This window comes from Ranitomeya variabilis, chromosome 6 (assembly GCF_051348905.1).
Source record: "Ranitomeya variabilis isolate aRanVar5 chromosome 6, aRanVar5.hap1, whole genome shotgun sequence".
NCBI lineage: Eukaryota > Metazoa > Chordata > Amphibia > Anura > Dendrobatidae > Ranitomeya > Ranitomeya variabilis.
Window position 1 is genome coordinate 147,190,634 of NC_135237.1, and position 17,002 is coordinate 147,207,635.

General features: G+C 42.7%; 1 protein-coding gene across 4 annotated transcripts in view; it reads left to right on the forward strand.

The window, feature by feature from the left end:
* Positions 1–16,509, forward strand: part of LOC143783517 (uncharacterized) — a 36,242-nt gene extending 19,733 nt beyond the window's left edge. Inside the window, exons 1-5 of one of the 4 annotated variants that reach the window (XM_077271907.1) lie at positions 11,057–11,271; positions 12,643–12,903; positions 13,505–13,765; positions 14,972–15,311; positions 15,792–16,509. In XM_077271907.1, the coding sequence (XP_077128022.1) occupies positions 11,223–11,271; positions 12,643–12,903; positions 13,505–13,765; positions 14,972–15,228 (828 nt within the window). In that variant the 5' untranslated portion in view covers positions 11,057–11,222 and the 3' untranslated portion in view covers positions 15,229–15,311; positions 15,792–16,509. Of the gene's footprint in view, positions 1–11,056; positions 11,272–12,642; positions 12,904–13,504; positions 13,766–14,957; positions 15,312–15,791 lie in introns of those variants that run through there. The other 3 variants (XM_077271908.1, XM_077271909.1, XR_013217224.1) reach the window with 3 other exon arrangements.
* Positions 16,510–17,002: the final 493 nt, after the last annotated feature.

Here is a 17,002-nt window from a genome sequence, read left to right on the forward strand (position 1 = left end):
CCCTCGTTCCCCGGCACCGGCAGCTTCTTCCTGTAGTGAGCGGTCACATGGTACCGCTCATTACAGCAATGAATATGGACCCAACTCCACTCCCATTGGGCATATTCATTACTGTAATGAGCGGTACCATGTGATCGCACAATACAGGAAGAAGCTACTGGCGCTGGGGAACCAGGGGCCGCACCAGGAGCAGGTGAGTATAACTCAGTGCGCGATATTCACCTGCTCCTTCTTCCCCGTCCTCTGCACTGACGCTCAGGTCAGAGGGCGCGATGACGCGATTAGTGTGCGTGCTGCCCTCTGCCTGAACAGTCAGTGCAGAGGACAGGGAAGACGCAGCGGCGGCCGGCAGCGGTGGAACGGGGAGCAGGTGAATATAGCAAGTGCCAGGGGCCTGAGAGGTGAGTATGTGATTTTTTTTTTTTTTCATCGCAGCATGAATTGAGCTTTGAACTTCACAGCCAGGTGTATGCAATCATGAGAAAAGCTACTTAAAGTGGCCACTTGCAAGTTGTTCTCCTGTTTGAATCTCCTCTGAAGAGTGGCATCATGGGCTCCTCAAAACAACTGTCAAATGATCTGAAAACAAAGATTATTCAACATAGTTGTTCAGGAGAAGGATACAAAAAGCTGTCTCAGAGATTTAACCTGTCAATTTCCACTGTGAGGAACATAGTAAGGAAATGGAAGAACACAGGTACAGTTCTTGTTAAGGCCAGAAGTGGCAGGCCAAGAAAAACATCAGAAAGGCAGAGAAGAAGAATGGTGAGATCAGTCAAGGACAATCCTCAGACCACCTCCAGAGAGCTGCAGCATCAACTTGCTGCAGATGGTGTCACTGTGCATCGGTCAACTATACAACGCACTTTGAACAAGGATAAGCTGTATGGGAGATTGATGCGAAAGAAGCCGTTTCTGCAAGCACGCCACAAACAGAGTCGGCTGAGGTATGCAAAAGCACATTTGGAGAAGCCAATTTCTTTTTGGAAGAAGGTCCTGTGGACTGATGAAACCAAGATTGAGTTGTTTGGTCATACAAAAAGGCGTTATGCATGGTGGGAAAAAAACACGGTGCGTTGTATAGTTGACCAATGCACAGCTTCTTCCTGTAGTGAGCGGTCACATGGTACCGCTCATTACAGCAATGAATATGGACCCGACTCCACTCCCATAGGGCATATTCATTACTGTAATGAGCGGTACCATGTGATCGCACAATACAGGAAGTAGCTACCGGCGCTGGGGAACCAGGGGCCGCGCCAGGAGCAGGTGAGTATAACTCAGTGCGCGATATTCACCTGCTCCCCGTTCCACGGCCACCGCTCCTTCTTCCCCGTCCTCTGCACTGACGCTCAGGTCAGAGGGCGCGATGACGCGATTAGTGTGCGTGCTGCCCTCTGCCTGAACAGTCAGTGCAGAGGACAGGGAAGATGCAGCGGCGGCGGTGGAATGGGGAGCAGGTGAATATAGCAATTGCCGGGGGCCTGAGAGGTGAGTATGTGATTTTTTTTTTTTTTCATCGCAGCAACAGCATATGGGGCAAATGTCTGCATGGAGCATCTTATGGGTCCATAATCAGCATTTGTGCAGCACTATATGGGGGCAAATGTCTTTATGGAGCATCTTATGGGGCCATGATCAATGTTTGTGCAGCTTTATATGGGGCAAAAGACTTTATGGAGCATCTTATGGGGCATAATCTATGTTTGTGCAGCTTTATATGGGGCAAATGTCTTTATGGAGCATCTTATGGGGCATAATCAATGTTTGTGCAGCTTTATATGGGGCAATATACAGCTCACCTGCTGCAGAATATTATAATATACAGCTCACCTGCTGCAGAATATTATAATATGCAGCTCACCTGCTGCAGAATATTATAATATACAGCTCACCTGCTGCAGAATATTATAATATACAGCTCATCTGCTGCAGAATATTATAATATGCACCTCATCTGCTGCAGAATATTATAATATACAGCTCACCTGCTGCAAAATATTATACAGCTCATCTACTGCAGAATATTATAATATACAGTCATGGCCAAAAGTTTTGAGAATGACAACAAAATTATATTTTCACGTGATCTGCTGCCCTCTGGTTTTTATTAGTGTTTGTCTGATGTTTATATCGCATACAGAAATATAATTGCAATCATATTATGAGCACCAATAGTTTATATTGACAGAATGAGTTAATGCAGCAAGTTAATATTTGCAGTGTTGACCCTTCTTCTTTAAGACCTCTGCAATTCTCCCTGGCATGCTCTCAATCAACTTCTGGATCAAATCCTGACTGATAGCAGTCCATTCTTGCATAATCAATGCTTGCATTTTGCCAGAATTTGTTGGTTTTTGTTTGTCCACCCGTCTCTTGATGATTGACCACAAGTTCTCAATGGGATTAAGATCTGGGGAGTTTCCAGGCCATGGACCCAAAATCTCTGTTTTGTTCCATGAGCTATTTAGTTATCACCTTTGCTTTATGGCAAGGTGCTCCATCATGCTGGAAAAGGCATTGTTGGGCGCCAAACTGCTCTTGGACGGTTGGGAGAAGTTGCTTTTTGAGGACATTCTGGTACCATTCTTTATTCATGGCTGCGTTTTTAGGCAAGACTGTGAGTGAGCCGATTCCCTTGGCTGAGAAGCAACCCCACACATGAATGGTTTCAGGATGCTTTACAGTTGGCATGAGACAAGACTGGTGGTAGCGCTCACCTCTTCTTCTCCGAATAAGCTGTTTTCCAGATGTCCCAAACAATCGAAAAGGGGATTCATCAGAGAAAATGACTTTGCCCCAGTCCTCAGCAGTCCACTCCCTGTACCTTTTGCAGAATATCAGTCAGTCCCTGATGTTTTTTCTGGAGAGAAGTGGCTTCTTTGCTGCCCTCCTTGAAACCAGGCCTTGCTCAAAGAGTCTCCGCCTCACAGTGCGTGCAGAAGCACTCACACCAGCCTGCTGCCATTCCTGAGCAAGCTCGGCACTGCTGGTAGTCCGATCCCGCAGCTGAAACAGTTTTAAGATACGGTCCTGGCGCTTGCTGGTCTTTCTTGGGCGCCCTGGAGCCTTTTTGACAACAATGGAAGCTCTTTCCTTGAAGTTCTTGATGATGCGATAGATTGTTGACTGAGGTGCAATCTTTGTAGCTGCGATACTCTTCCCTGTTAGGCCATTTTTGTGCAGTGCAATGATGGCTGCACGTGTTTCTTTAGAGATAACCATGGTTAACTGAAGAGAAACAATGGTACCAAGCACCAGCCTCCTTTAAAAGTGTCCAGTGATGTCATTCTTACTTAATCATGACTGATTGATCGCCAGCCCTGTCCTCATCAACACCCACACCTGTGTTAATGGTTCAATCACTAAAACGATGTTAGCTGCTCCTTTTAAGGCAGGACTGCAATGATGTTGAAATGTGTTTTGGGGGTTAAAGTTCATTTTCTGGGCAAATATTGACTTTGCAAGTACAGTAATTGCTGTTAAGCTGATCACTCTGACATTCAGGAGTATATGCAAATTGCCATTAGAAAAAATGAAACAGTAGACTTTGGAAAAATTAATATTTGTCTCATTCTCACTTCGCACTTAGTTTTCCATATATTGCATAGCACAAGTCTGCATGACTTCAGTCTGCAGTGTGATTTCTAGAAGTGTGTTCTAAAAGTGTGGATTACATTAGAATTAAATCCTGAATTGAAACTGAAGGTAACTGGCCAGTCACTGTAAACAATGTTTCTGTTTGTTGTCACTTTTACCCCTATATTCTTTCACTTTCTGCTACCTCCCCCAATCCCCACACCAAGTAAGGAACTGTTCATCTTCCCTTCAATCCTCCCCATCCATCTCACCTCCTCCTCAGAACTGTTCCTTAACATACAATCCTCTGTCTCAATGCACAGGCAGCCCCCTCACGCCCTCTCCTGCTCCCACCTGCTAACACTTTCTCTGCTACTTCTCACTGCTAGTGATATCTCTCCAAATCCTGGTCCTCCTCACCATATTCCCACAGTCATTTCTACCTCCCACCCACGCTCCATCACAAACTTCCGTAACCACTCTAACCTTATACCCATTCACCCAGCCCCCGCTTCCCCAGTCCCACTAACAGGAGCTCTGTGGAACGCTTGCTCTGTCTGTAACAAGCTTCCCTACATCCATGATCTTTTTGTTACTACCAAACTTTCCTTCCTCGCCATCACCGAAACCTGGCTCACCCCTTCTGACACAGCCTCCCCTGCTGCACTCTCTTACGGTGGCTTCCACCTTTCTCACACACCCCGCCCCAGCAGCAAGCATGGCGGAGGAGTTGGTTTTCTCCCGTCAGATAACTGCTCCTTCACCCCAATCCCACTGCCACCCTCTGTTACCCTCCCTTCCTTTGAGGTGCACTCTGTGCGCATCTACTCCCCCTCCAACCTCCAACTGTCTGTCATTTACCGCCCCCCAGGGCCAGCCACCATCTTCTTTGACCACTTCACCACCTGGCTACTTCATTTCCTTTCTGCAGACATCCCCACTATCATCATGGGCGATTTCAACATCCCCATTGACACTTCCCTCTCAGCTGCCACTAAACTTCTATTTCTCACTTCCTCCTTCGGCCTCACTCAATGGTCTTCTGCAGCCACTCACAAAGATGGTCACACACTGGACCTCATCTTCACCCGCCTCTGCTCTCTATCTAACCTCTCTAACTCACCTCTTCCTCTCTCTGACCACAACCTTCTCACATTCTCATCTCTCTCCACTCCAGTTCTACAATCCCCACCCCACAAACTTTCACACCCTCGCAGAAATCTTAAACATCTTGACCTACATTCATACTCTGAATCCATCCTCCCTCTCACAGACATAAGTTCCTTACACAATGTGGATGACGCTGCCGCTCTATATAACACCACAATAGCTGGAGCTTTGGAATCTGCTGCCCCACTTACACATACCAAAGCTCGCAAAATCAACAGACAGCCCTGGCACACCAGCCTGACCAAAGAACTGAGGCGAGCTTCCAGGGCTGCTGAGCGCAGATGGAAAAGATCCCACTCCAACGACCACTTCATCGCATTCAAATAGTCCCTCACTGCTTTCAAGACCACACTTGCAACAGCTAAACAAACCTACTTCTCATCTCTCATATCCTCCCTGTCTCACAACCCTAAACAGTTATTCAACACCTTCAATTCTCTCCTCCGTCCCCCAGCACCTCCCCCCTCCCCACTTATCTCCGCTGAAGACTTTGCCTCATTCTTCAAGCAGAAGATTGATAACATCAGAGACAGTTTTGGTCAACAAGCCCCAGAGCCCTTCCTCCCAACTTCCCAGCCCTCCACCTCCAAAACCAACTTCTCCACCATTACAGAAGATCAACTCGCCACTCTACTCTCAAGATCGCATCTCACCACCTGTGCACTTGACCCGCTCCCATCCCACCTCATCCCAAACCTCACCACAATCTTCATCCCAACCCTAACCCATCTATTCAACCTATCACTAACAACTGGTGTTTTCCCCTCAAGCTTTAAACATGCCTCCATCACACCTATCCTCAAAAAGCCCTCTCTTGACCCATCCTCTGTATCTAGCTATCGCCCTATATCACTTCTACCCTATGCCTCAAAACTACTGGAACAACACGTCTACCTTGAACTGTCCTCCCATCTCCCTTCTTGCTCCCTCTTTGACCACTTACAATCTGGCTTCCGGTCACACCATTCCACTGAAACTGCCCTAACTAAGGTCACCAATGACCTCTTAACCGCCAAGAGCAAGCGACACTACTCTGTTCTCCTCCTCCTCGACCTGTCGGCTGCCTTTGACACAGTAGACCATTCCCTATTATTACAGATCCTCTCATCCCTTGGCATCACAGACTTGGCCCTATCCTGGATCTCATCATACCTAACAGACCGGACATTCAGGGTCTCCCACTCACACACCACCTCCTCACCTCGCCCCCTATCTGTCGGAGTCCCACAAGGTTCAGTCCTTGGGCCCCTGCTCTTCTCCATTTACACCTTTGGCCTGGGACAGCTCATAGAATCTCATGGCTTTCAGTATCACCTCTATGCTGATGACACACAGATCTACATCTCTGGACCAGATATCACCTCCCTACTAACCAGAATCCCTCAATGTCTGTCCACTATTTCATCCTTCTTCTCCGCTAGATTTCTCAAACTTAACATGGACAAAACAGAATTCATCATCTTTCCCCCACCTCACGCGACCCCCCCAACGAACCTATCCATTACAGTAAATGGCTGCCCACTTTCCCCAGTCCCACAAGCTCGCTGCCTCGGGGTAATCCTTGACGCTGATCTCTCCTTCAAACCACATATCCAAGCCCTTTCCACTTCCTGCCGACTTCAACTCAAAAATATTTCACGAATCCGTTCATTCCTCAACCAAGAATCTGCAAAAACCCTAGTCCATGCCCTCATCATCTCTCGCCTCGACTACTGCAACCTCCTGCTCTGTGGCCTCCCCTCGAACACTCTCGCACCCCTCCAATCTATTCTAAACTCTGCTGCCCGACTAATCCACCTGTCCCCCCGCTATTCTCCGGCCTCTCCCCTCTGTCAATCCCTTCACTGGCTCCCCATTGCCCAGAGATTCCAGTACAAAACCCCAACGATGACATACAAAGCCATCCACAACCTGTCTCCTCCATACATCTGTGACCTCGTCTCCCGGTACTTACCTACACGCAACCTCCGATCCTCACAAGATCTCCTTCTCTACTCCCCTCTTATCTCCTCTTCCCACAATCGTATACAAGATTTCTCTCGCGTATCACCCCTACTCTGGAACCTTCTACCACAACACATCAGACTCTCGCCTACCATCAGAATCTTCAAAAAGAATTTGAAGACCCACCTCTTCCGACAAGCCTACAACCTGCAGTAACCACTGATCAACCAACCGCTGCACGATCAGCTCTATCCTCACCTACTGTATTCTCACCCATCCCTTGTAGATTGTGAGCCTTCGCGGGCAGGGTCCTCACTCCTCCTGTACCAGTTATGACTTGTATTGTTTAAGATTATTGTACTTGTTTTTATTATGTATACCCCTCCTCACTTGTAAAGCGCCATGGAATAAATGGCGCTATAACAATAAATAATAGTAATAATAAATAACTCTCAAAATTTTTGTCCATGACTGTATAGCTCATCTCCTGCAGAATATTATAATATACAGCTCACCTACTGCAGAATATAATAATATACAGCTCACCTGCTGCAGAATATTATAATACACAGCTCACCTGCTGCAGAATATTATAATATACAGCTCATCTACTGCAGAATATTATAATATGCAGCTCACCTGCTGCAGAATATTATAATATACAGCTCACCTGCTGCAGAATATTATAATATACAGCTCACCTGCTGCAGAATATTATAATACACAGCTCACCTGCTGCAGAATACTGTTGCAAAAAAAAACATTTTTTATAAAACATTAAGCTTAAGATTAATAGGGGTGCCCAAACTTTTTCATATGACTGTATAGTATTATAATATACAGCTCACCTGCTGCACAATATTGTAATATACAGCTCACCTGCTGCAGAATATTATAATATACAGCTCACCTACTGCAGAATATTATAATATGCAGCTCATCCACTGCAAAATATTATAATATACAGCTGACCTGCTGCAGAATATTATAATATACAGCTCACCTACTGCAGAATATTATAATATACAGCTCATCTGCTGCAGAATATTATAATATACAGCTCACCTGCTGCAGAATATTATAATATACAGCTCACCTGCTGCAGAATATTATAATATACAGCTCATCTACTGCAGAATATTATAATATGCAGCTCACCTGCTGCAGAATATTTTAATATACAGCTCACCTACTGCAGAATATAATAATATACAGCTCACCTGCTGCAGAATATTATAATATACAGCTCACCTGCTGCAGAATATTATAATACACAGCTCACCTGCTGCAGAATATTATAATATACAGCTCATCTACTGCAGAATATTATAATATGCAGCTCACCTGCTGCAGAATATTATAATATACAGATCACCTGCTGCAGAATATTATAATATACAGCTCATCTACTGCAGAATATTATAATATGCAGCTCACCTGCTGCAGAGTATTATAATATACAGCTCACCTGCTGCAGAATATTATAACATACAGCTCATCAACTGCAGAATATTATAATATACAGCTCATCTTCTGCAGAATATTATAATATACAGCTCACCTCCTGCAGAATATTATAATATACAGCTCACTTGCTGTAGAATATTATAATATACAGCTCACCTGCTGCAGAATATTATAATATACAGTTCACCTGCTGCAGAGTATTATAATATACAGGTCACCTACTGCAAAATATTATAATATACAGCTTATATACTGCAGAATATTATAGTATGCAGCTCACCTGCTGCAGAGTATTATACAGCTCACCTGCTGCAGAATATTTTAACATACAGCTCATCAACTGCAGAATATTATAATATACAGCTCATCTGCTGCAGAATATTATAATATACAGCACACCTCCTGCAGAATATTATAATATATAGCTCACCTGCTGCTGAATATTGTAATATACAGCTCACCTCCTGCAGAATATTATAATATACAGCTCACTTGCTGTGGAATATTATAATATACAGCTCACCTGCTGCAGAATATTATAATATACAGCTCATCTGCTGCAGAATATTATATGCAGCTCACCTCCTGCAGAATATTATAATATACAGCTCACCTGCTGCTGAATATTATAATATACAGCTCCCCTGCTGCAGAATATTATAATATACAGCTCACCAGCTGCAAAATGTTATAATATGCAGCTCAGCTCCTGCAGAATATTAGAATATAAAGATCACCTGCTGCAAAATATTATAATATACAGCTCATCTGCTGCAGAATATTATAATATACAGCTCACCAGCTGCAAAATATTATAATATACAGCTCAGCTCCTGCAGAATATTAAAATATAAAGATCATCTGCTGCAAAATATTATAATATACAGCTCATCTGCTGCAGAATATTATAATATGCAGCTCACCTGATGCAGAATAGTATAATATACAGCTCACCTGCTGCAGAATGTAATATACAGTTCATCTACTGCAGAATATTATAATATACAGCTCACCTGCTGCCGAATATTGTATTATACAGCTCACCTGCTGCAGAATATTGTAATATAAGGCTCACCTGCTGCAGAATATTAAAATATACAGCTCACCTGCAGAATATTATAATATACACCTCACCTGCTGCAGAATATTATAATATACAGCTCACCTGCTGCCTAATATTATAATATACATCTTATCTGCTGCAGAATATTATAATACACAGCTCATCTTCTGCAGAATATTATAATACAGCTCATCTTCTGCAGAATATTATAGTACACAGCTCATCTTCTGCAGAATATTATAATGTACAGCTCTCCTGCAGAATATTAAAATATAGCTCATCTTCTGCAGAATATTTAAATATACAGCTCATCTTCTGCAAAATATTATAATAAACAGCTCATCTGCAGCAGAATATTATAATATACAGCTCACCTGCTGCAGAATAGTATAATATGTAGCTCATCTGCTGCAGAATAGTATACATATACAGCTCACATGCTGCCGAATATTGTAATATACAGCTCACCTCCTGCAGAATACTATATTATACAGCTCATCTGCTGCAGAATATTATAATATACAGCTCACCTCCTGCCGAATACTATATTATACAGGTCATCTGCTGCAGAATATTATAATATACAGCTCACCTGCTGCAGAATATTATTATATTCAGCTCATCTGCTGATGAATATTATTATGTACAGCTCATCTGCTGCTGAATATTATTATATACAGCTCACCTGCTGCAGAATATTGTAATATACAGCTCGCCTCCTACAGAATAGTATAATATACAGCTCACCTGCTGCAGAATATTATAATATACAGCTCATCTGCTGCTGAATATTATATACAAATCATCTGTTGCAGAATATCATAAGATACAGCTCATCTGCTGCTGAATATTATTATATACAGCTCACTTGCTGCCGAATATTATAATATACAGCTCACATGCTGCCGAATATTGTAATATACAGCTCATCTACTGCAGAATATTATACAGCTCACCTGCTGCAGAATATTATAATTTACAGCTCACCTCCTGCAGAATATTATAATATACAGCTCATCTTCTGCTGAATATTATAATATACAGCTCACCTGCTGCTGAATATTATTAATTCAGGTCTCAAACTGTGACACGTGGAAGCGCTACCGTAGGCGCGAAACGGCCGTCATCACATCCTGCTCACCTCCTGCTTTGTTTCACAATCCCGGGCCGTGAACATGACGGCTTTGTTTTAATGCTTGAATAAAGGAATCGAACCACACATGGATCGGTGAGTGTTGCCGCACTGTTCTCTATTTTTCTCTTGGTTGCATATCTCATTCATGCGGGCACCTCTACTTGGATATCAGGCTCCTGTACGACACGCCCTGGATGGACCGCAGTTGGTCTCGGATCGTGGACAACTGTGCGGCTTTACTTTTCTCTATCATGGATGAATATTATATACAGCTCACCTCATGCAGAATATTGTAATATACAGCTCACCTGCTAGAAAATATTATACTGTAATATACAGCTCATTATAGTACACTGATTTCACTCAGAGCCTCATTATAGAAAACTGATGTAAAACTGGGGCTATTTACATCAGCTAATATATGTTCTGTTTACTCTTTAAAAAGAGGTTTTGCAGCAGCTGCTCTTTGTGTACAATCTGGTGCCCCAAGTTTGGCAAAATCTCACATTACGAACCTCAGATACTTGGAGTATCACCTGAGTTACACCTGATATATAAATCCGACCTCTAAGTTTTGAAGCCACTTAAAGCAAATTGGGCCTGGATTAGATGTCGATTACTGACATCACAATGGGATGGAATTCTATGCATGACATCACAATGGGATTCTCTTTAGAAGCCTCATTCCTGCCGCAGCTCTACACAGAGAGAAACACGACTCAGACCAGGAGGAGAAGCCATCATGAGGTGTCACAGGCGTCCGGATCAGCACAACCAGCCACTGGTCATGAACTTATCAGCCTCCATGTTGTTTGGCAATTTTCTTCTAGCCGGACTGAGGACATTTGTTAAAAGTAGAGAACAATGATTAGGAATTGTACCTTCCAGGACAGGATATCAGCCATAGTAAAAGGTCAGTGGCTCTGAAGAGAAAAACATAGAGGGGGATTTATGAAGGTCGATATGTCATATGCTCGTCTTAATCCAAAACTCTCCTGCCGTGAGGTGTACAAAATTAATTTGGCGCATCTGTAGACTGTCTTTGCACCAAAATGTACAAATTCCCCCAGTTGTGAGCTAGCCTAGATTTCAGCTACAATTGACACCAGTTATGTGGAGAAACTATTTATAAGCAGGTATTCTGGAAAATACTTATAAGGCCACGTTCACACTTTGCGGCGTCCCTCTGCGGGTTCTCCCGCAGCGGAATTGATAAATCTGCAGGGCAAAACCGCTGCGGTTATCCCTGCAGATTTATCGCGGTTAGTTTTGCGGTTTCCGCCGCGGGATTACTCCTATACTATTGATGCTGCATATGCAGCAATATGCAGCATCAATAGTAATGTTAAAAATAATAAAAATTGGCTGCACGCGGCGCTCCGGTTCCAAAGATGCTGTGCCGAGAAGGACCTTCGTGACGTCACGGTCATGTGACCGCGGCGTCATCACGGTCATGTGACCGCGACGTCACCGCAGGTCCTGTTCGCACATCAACTGAGACCGGACAGCCGCGTGCAGCGCTGAGAGGTGAGTATAGCATCATTTTTTATTTTAATTCTTTTTTTTTTACACTATTTATGCTTCCCAGGGCCTGGAGGAGAGTCTCCTCTCCTCCACCCCGGGTAGCAACCGCACATTGAACCGCTTACTTCCCGCAACGTGGGCACAGCCCCATGCGGGAAGTAAGCGGATCAATGCTTTCCTATGGGTGCAGAATCGCAGCGATTCTGCACAAAGAAGTGACATGCTGCGGGTTTTAAACCGCTGCGTTTCTGCGCGGTTTTTCCCGCAGCATGTGCACTGCGGTTTGCGGTTTCCATAGGGTTTACATGTTAATGTAAACGCTATGGAAACTGCTGCGGACCCGCAGCATCAAAATCGCAGCGGATCCGCGGGAAAAACCGCAAAGTGTGAACATGGCCTAATACTTCCCAGTTCAAAGAACACAGGGGTCCTAAAGGCAAAGACCACATGAATATGCGCTTTCTTAAAGAGGAACTGTTATTTTGAGTAACTTGTTAGAATGATCTGCTTTGTGTGTATGAGATACAATACTATTTCCGGTCCTTATATAACTTGTGTCTGCACCCCTCATCTACTGCAGATTATTACTGTATAGATAATAATCACTCTTATTATGTAAAATATAGATTTTCTCTTATAGTATATAATATAAGTCTTGCAGTTACATATAGAAAACTGAGCCTTGATTAGATGTCGATCAATGACATCACAATGGGATGGAATTCTATGCATGACATCACAATGGGATTCTCTTCTTTAGGAGCCTCAGCGCTGAGGTCAGGCCTCTCATTCCTGCTGCAGATCTACACAGAGAGGAACATGAGTCAGACCAGGAGGAGAAGCCATCATGAGATGTCACAGGCGGTCCCGATCATCACAAGCAGACCACAAGTCATGACCTTATCAGCCTCCATGTTGTTTGGCAAGTGTCTTCTAGCCGGACTGAGGACATTTATTGAAAAGTGGAGAACAATGATTAGGAATTGTACTTTCCTGGACAGGACATCAACCATAGTAAAAGGTCAGTGGCTCAGAAGAGAAAAACAGAGAGGGGGATTTATGAAGGTCGACATATCATACGCTCGTCTTAATCCAAAACTCTCCTGCCGTGAGGTGTACAAAATTAGTTTAGCCCATCTGTAGACTGTCTATGCACCAAAATGTACAAATTCCCCCAGTTGTGAGCTGGCCTAGATTTCAGCTACAATGGACACCAGTTATGTGGAAAAAATATTTATAAGCAGGTATTCTGGAAAATACTTATAATACTTCCCAGTTCAAAGAACACATAGGTCTAAAAGGCAAAGGCCACATGAATGTGCGCTTTCTTAAAGGGGAACTGTTCTTTTAAGTAACTTGTTTGAATGATCTGCTTTGTGTGTATGAGATACAACACTATTTTCGGTCAGTATATAACTTGTGTCTGCACCCCTCATCTGCTGCAGATTATTACTGTATAGATAATCACTTTTATTAGATAAAATATATATTTTTTCTTATAGTATATAATATAAGTGTTGCAGCTACATATGGAAAACTGAGCCTTGATTAGATGTCGATCAATGACATCACAATGGGATGGAATTCTATGCATGACATCACAATGGGATTCTCTTCTTTAGGAGCCTCAGCGCTGAGGTCAGGCCTCTCATTCCTGCTGCAGCTCTACACAGAGAGGAACATGAGTCAGACCAGGCGGAGAAGCCATCATGAGATGTCACAGGCGGTCCCGATCATCGCAAGCAGACCACCAGTCATGACCTTATCAGCCTCCATGTTGTTTGGCAAGTTTCTTCTAGCCGGACTGAGGACATTTGTTGAAAAGTGGAGAACAATGATTAGGAATTGTACTTTCCTGGACAGGACATCAACCATAGTAAAAGGTCAGTGGCTCAGAATAGAAAAACAGAGAGGGGGATTTATAAGGTCAACATGTCATACGCTGGTCTTAATCCAAAACTCTCCTGCTGTGAGGCGTACAAAATTAATTTGGCCCATCTGTAGACTGTCTATGCACCAAAATGTACAAAACCCCCCAGTTATGAGCTGGCCTAGATTTCAGCTACAATGGACACCAGTTATGTGGAGAAACTATTTATAAGCAGGTATTCTGGAAAATACTTATAATACTTCCCAGTTCAAAGAACACAGGGGTCCCAAAGGCAAAGACAACATTAATTTGCGCTTTCTTAAAGGGGAACTGTTCTTTTAAGTAACTTGTTAGAATGATCTTTGTGTGTATGAGATACAACACTATTTCCGATCAGTATATAACTTGTGTCCGCACTGGTTCTCCAGTTTTCCCCTCTGAAAGCTCTTTCTGTAATTTGCAATTGACTGTAAGCTTCTAGGAGGAGACTCACCAATATAATGTCTCCAATACACTAAACACACAGAAAAGAAGATTTCCTTCTCTCTTTCCAGCTTTTGGCAGCACACAGACATGTTAATATATCTGACCAGCAGCCTGGGTGTTATAGAGCAGGAGGAGCTGATCAGATTTCTAGACATTTTTGTGGGAAACAATTCAGTAAAATTAGCATTTTATTCATTGAAATCCCTGATGTTTACATACAAATATCCCAGTGTGTGGTGCTGGTAGTGATTGACAGTCTTCCCTGTATGATGGTGCATGCAGAAATTGCTGTCAGTCACTTGTAGGTCTGCCCCCTGGACATATATGAGTCTGCTCAGCTTCTCTATATTATCATTTCCATAGATCACACTGCACGTACAACATAACAGGTTCCCTTTAACGTGTAAGTGTCATTTGAGGTGAGCAGGCAGCAGGATGTCTGTGCCTGCCTCTAGCTCCTCCCTCCTCCCCGCTCCATAGACTCTCATGAGCAGCAACTGTTATCTCATTGGTTATTAACATGGAAATCTGTATTCACTGAATAAAGATTTTACCTGTAAACTCGGAGTGAAAGAGCAATCCAGAAGGCGAAAGAAATAGATTTTTCTATTGGTATATGAAGATCCACAATATTATGTTACACCCCTCATCTGCTGCAGATTATTACTGTATAGATAATAATCACTTTTATTATCTAAAATTTATATTTTATCTTATAGTATATTTGTTGCAGCTACATATAGAAAACTGAGCCTTGATTGGATGTCAATCAATGACATCACAATGGGATGGAATTCTATGCATGACATCACAATGGGATGGAATTCTATGCATGACATCACATTCCTGCCGCAGCTCTACACAGAGAGGAACACGACTCAGACCAGGAGGAGAAGCCTTCATGAGATGTCACAGGCGTCGCGATCATCACAAGCAGCCGCTGGTCATGACCTTGTCAGCCCTCCATGTTGTTTGGCACATTTCTTCTAACCGGACTGAGGACATTTGTTGAAAAGTGGACAATGATTGGGAATTCTACCTTCCAGGACAGGACATCTACCATAGTAACACAGGTCAGTGGCACAGAGAAAAACATAGAGGGAGGTTTATGAAGATCGACATGTTTTACCCTTGTCTTAAACTAAAGTATAAAATTAACCTGCCATGAGGTGGGCAAAATTAATTTTACCTATCTGTAGACCGTCTATGCACCAAAATGTACACATTCCATAAGTTATGAGCTGGTCTAGTTTTCAGCTACAATAGACACCAATTATGTGGAAAACCTATTTAAAAGTTGATGTCTGAAAAATATTTACAACGCTGCGTTCCCACCATGAGCTTTTGGTGAGTTTTTGATGATGCAGCTTTTAAGTAAATTAGGACACTTGCTTTTTTCATTGCATTTTTAGAGCTTTTTTTCATGTAGTTTTTTGCATTTTGACTGCGTTTTTTGTGTCTTGTTGGTCTGCTATGCCTTAAATCAAGCTGCCCTGCTTTTGATACTTCCTGGTATTTGGCTTTGACAAACGTTATCATATATTGATTTGCAGATTTCATGAGATTTTGGTCACGAAAACCTCAAAATACCTGTGTGTTTTTTTTACCTGTGGATTTTCCACATCTAATGCAAGTCTATGGGGAAAATCTTCACTTGAAAGCTTAACAGCAAGAGAAATTGACATGTTGCATATTTGAAACACGCACCGCAGGTCAGTTTACGCTTAGTGAAATAAGGCAATAAATATAATCTCACCCGGTTTTCTAAAACATTTCTGACTCAGCGAAAATATGCATTATCAACAACTCACCAAAAACTCATCTTGGGAACAAAGCCTAATGCTACCAAGTTCAAATAACAGAGACCAAAAAGGCAAATACCACATCAGAGTGAGCTTTCTTAAAGGCAAACTAAACTTTTAAGTACTGTATTTTTTGGATTGTAAGACTCACTTTTTTTCTCCAAATTTGGGAGGTGAATGGGGGTGCGTTTTATATTCCAAAATGAGCTTACTGGGTGGGGGGCTGCTGCTGTGGTGCAGGGTGACAGAGGATCTCGTCTCTCAAAAACTCAATCTATGCATACACTGCCTCTGGCGGCCATTTTCTCAAAGCCCACTGCAGGTAAATATACCGGAAAGGGGACTCCACTCATCGGCACTGACTTCTTATGAGAGCCCAGTATCCACAGCATTGCCCCACTCCTGGTCCTTGTTAGAGTGGCCTGCAGCAATTTGGTCCCAACAATATCCTCAGGACAGATATAAATAATCAATGGCCAATGCAGTCATGTACCGTAGTATCATCAGCGGTGCAGCCGGGGATTGGTGGTAGCTGTAACCTGTGTATGGTCAGCACAAAAGTCCTGCAAAACTTTCCAACTATGAGCAGGAATATTAGATCAGCAGTAGGCTAGCGGCAGGGAATTTTCAGGTAAATACTAGATATTTTGTGAGTTTGACAAATTCTCTGCTTCAAGTTCAGTTTTTCAACATTTTTAACTACATCTTTAAAAACAAGAGGTTTAACATACACTGCATGCAGAATTATTAGGCAAGTTGTATTTTAGATGATTATTTTTATTATTGATCAACAACTATGTTTTCAATCAACCCAAAAGACTCGTAAATATCAAAGCTTAATATTTTTGGAAGTTGGAGTGGGTTATTTTTAGATTTGGCTATCTTAAGAGGATATCTGTTTGTGCAGGTAACTATTACTGTGCAGAATTATTAGGCAACATAATAAAAACCAAATATATCCC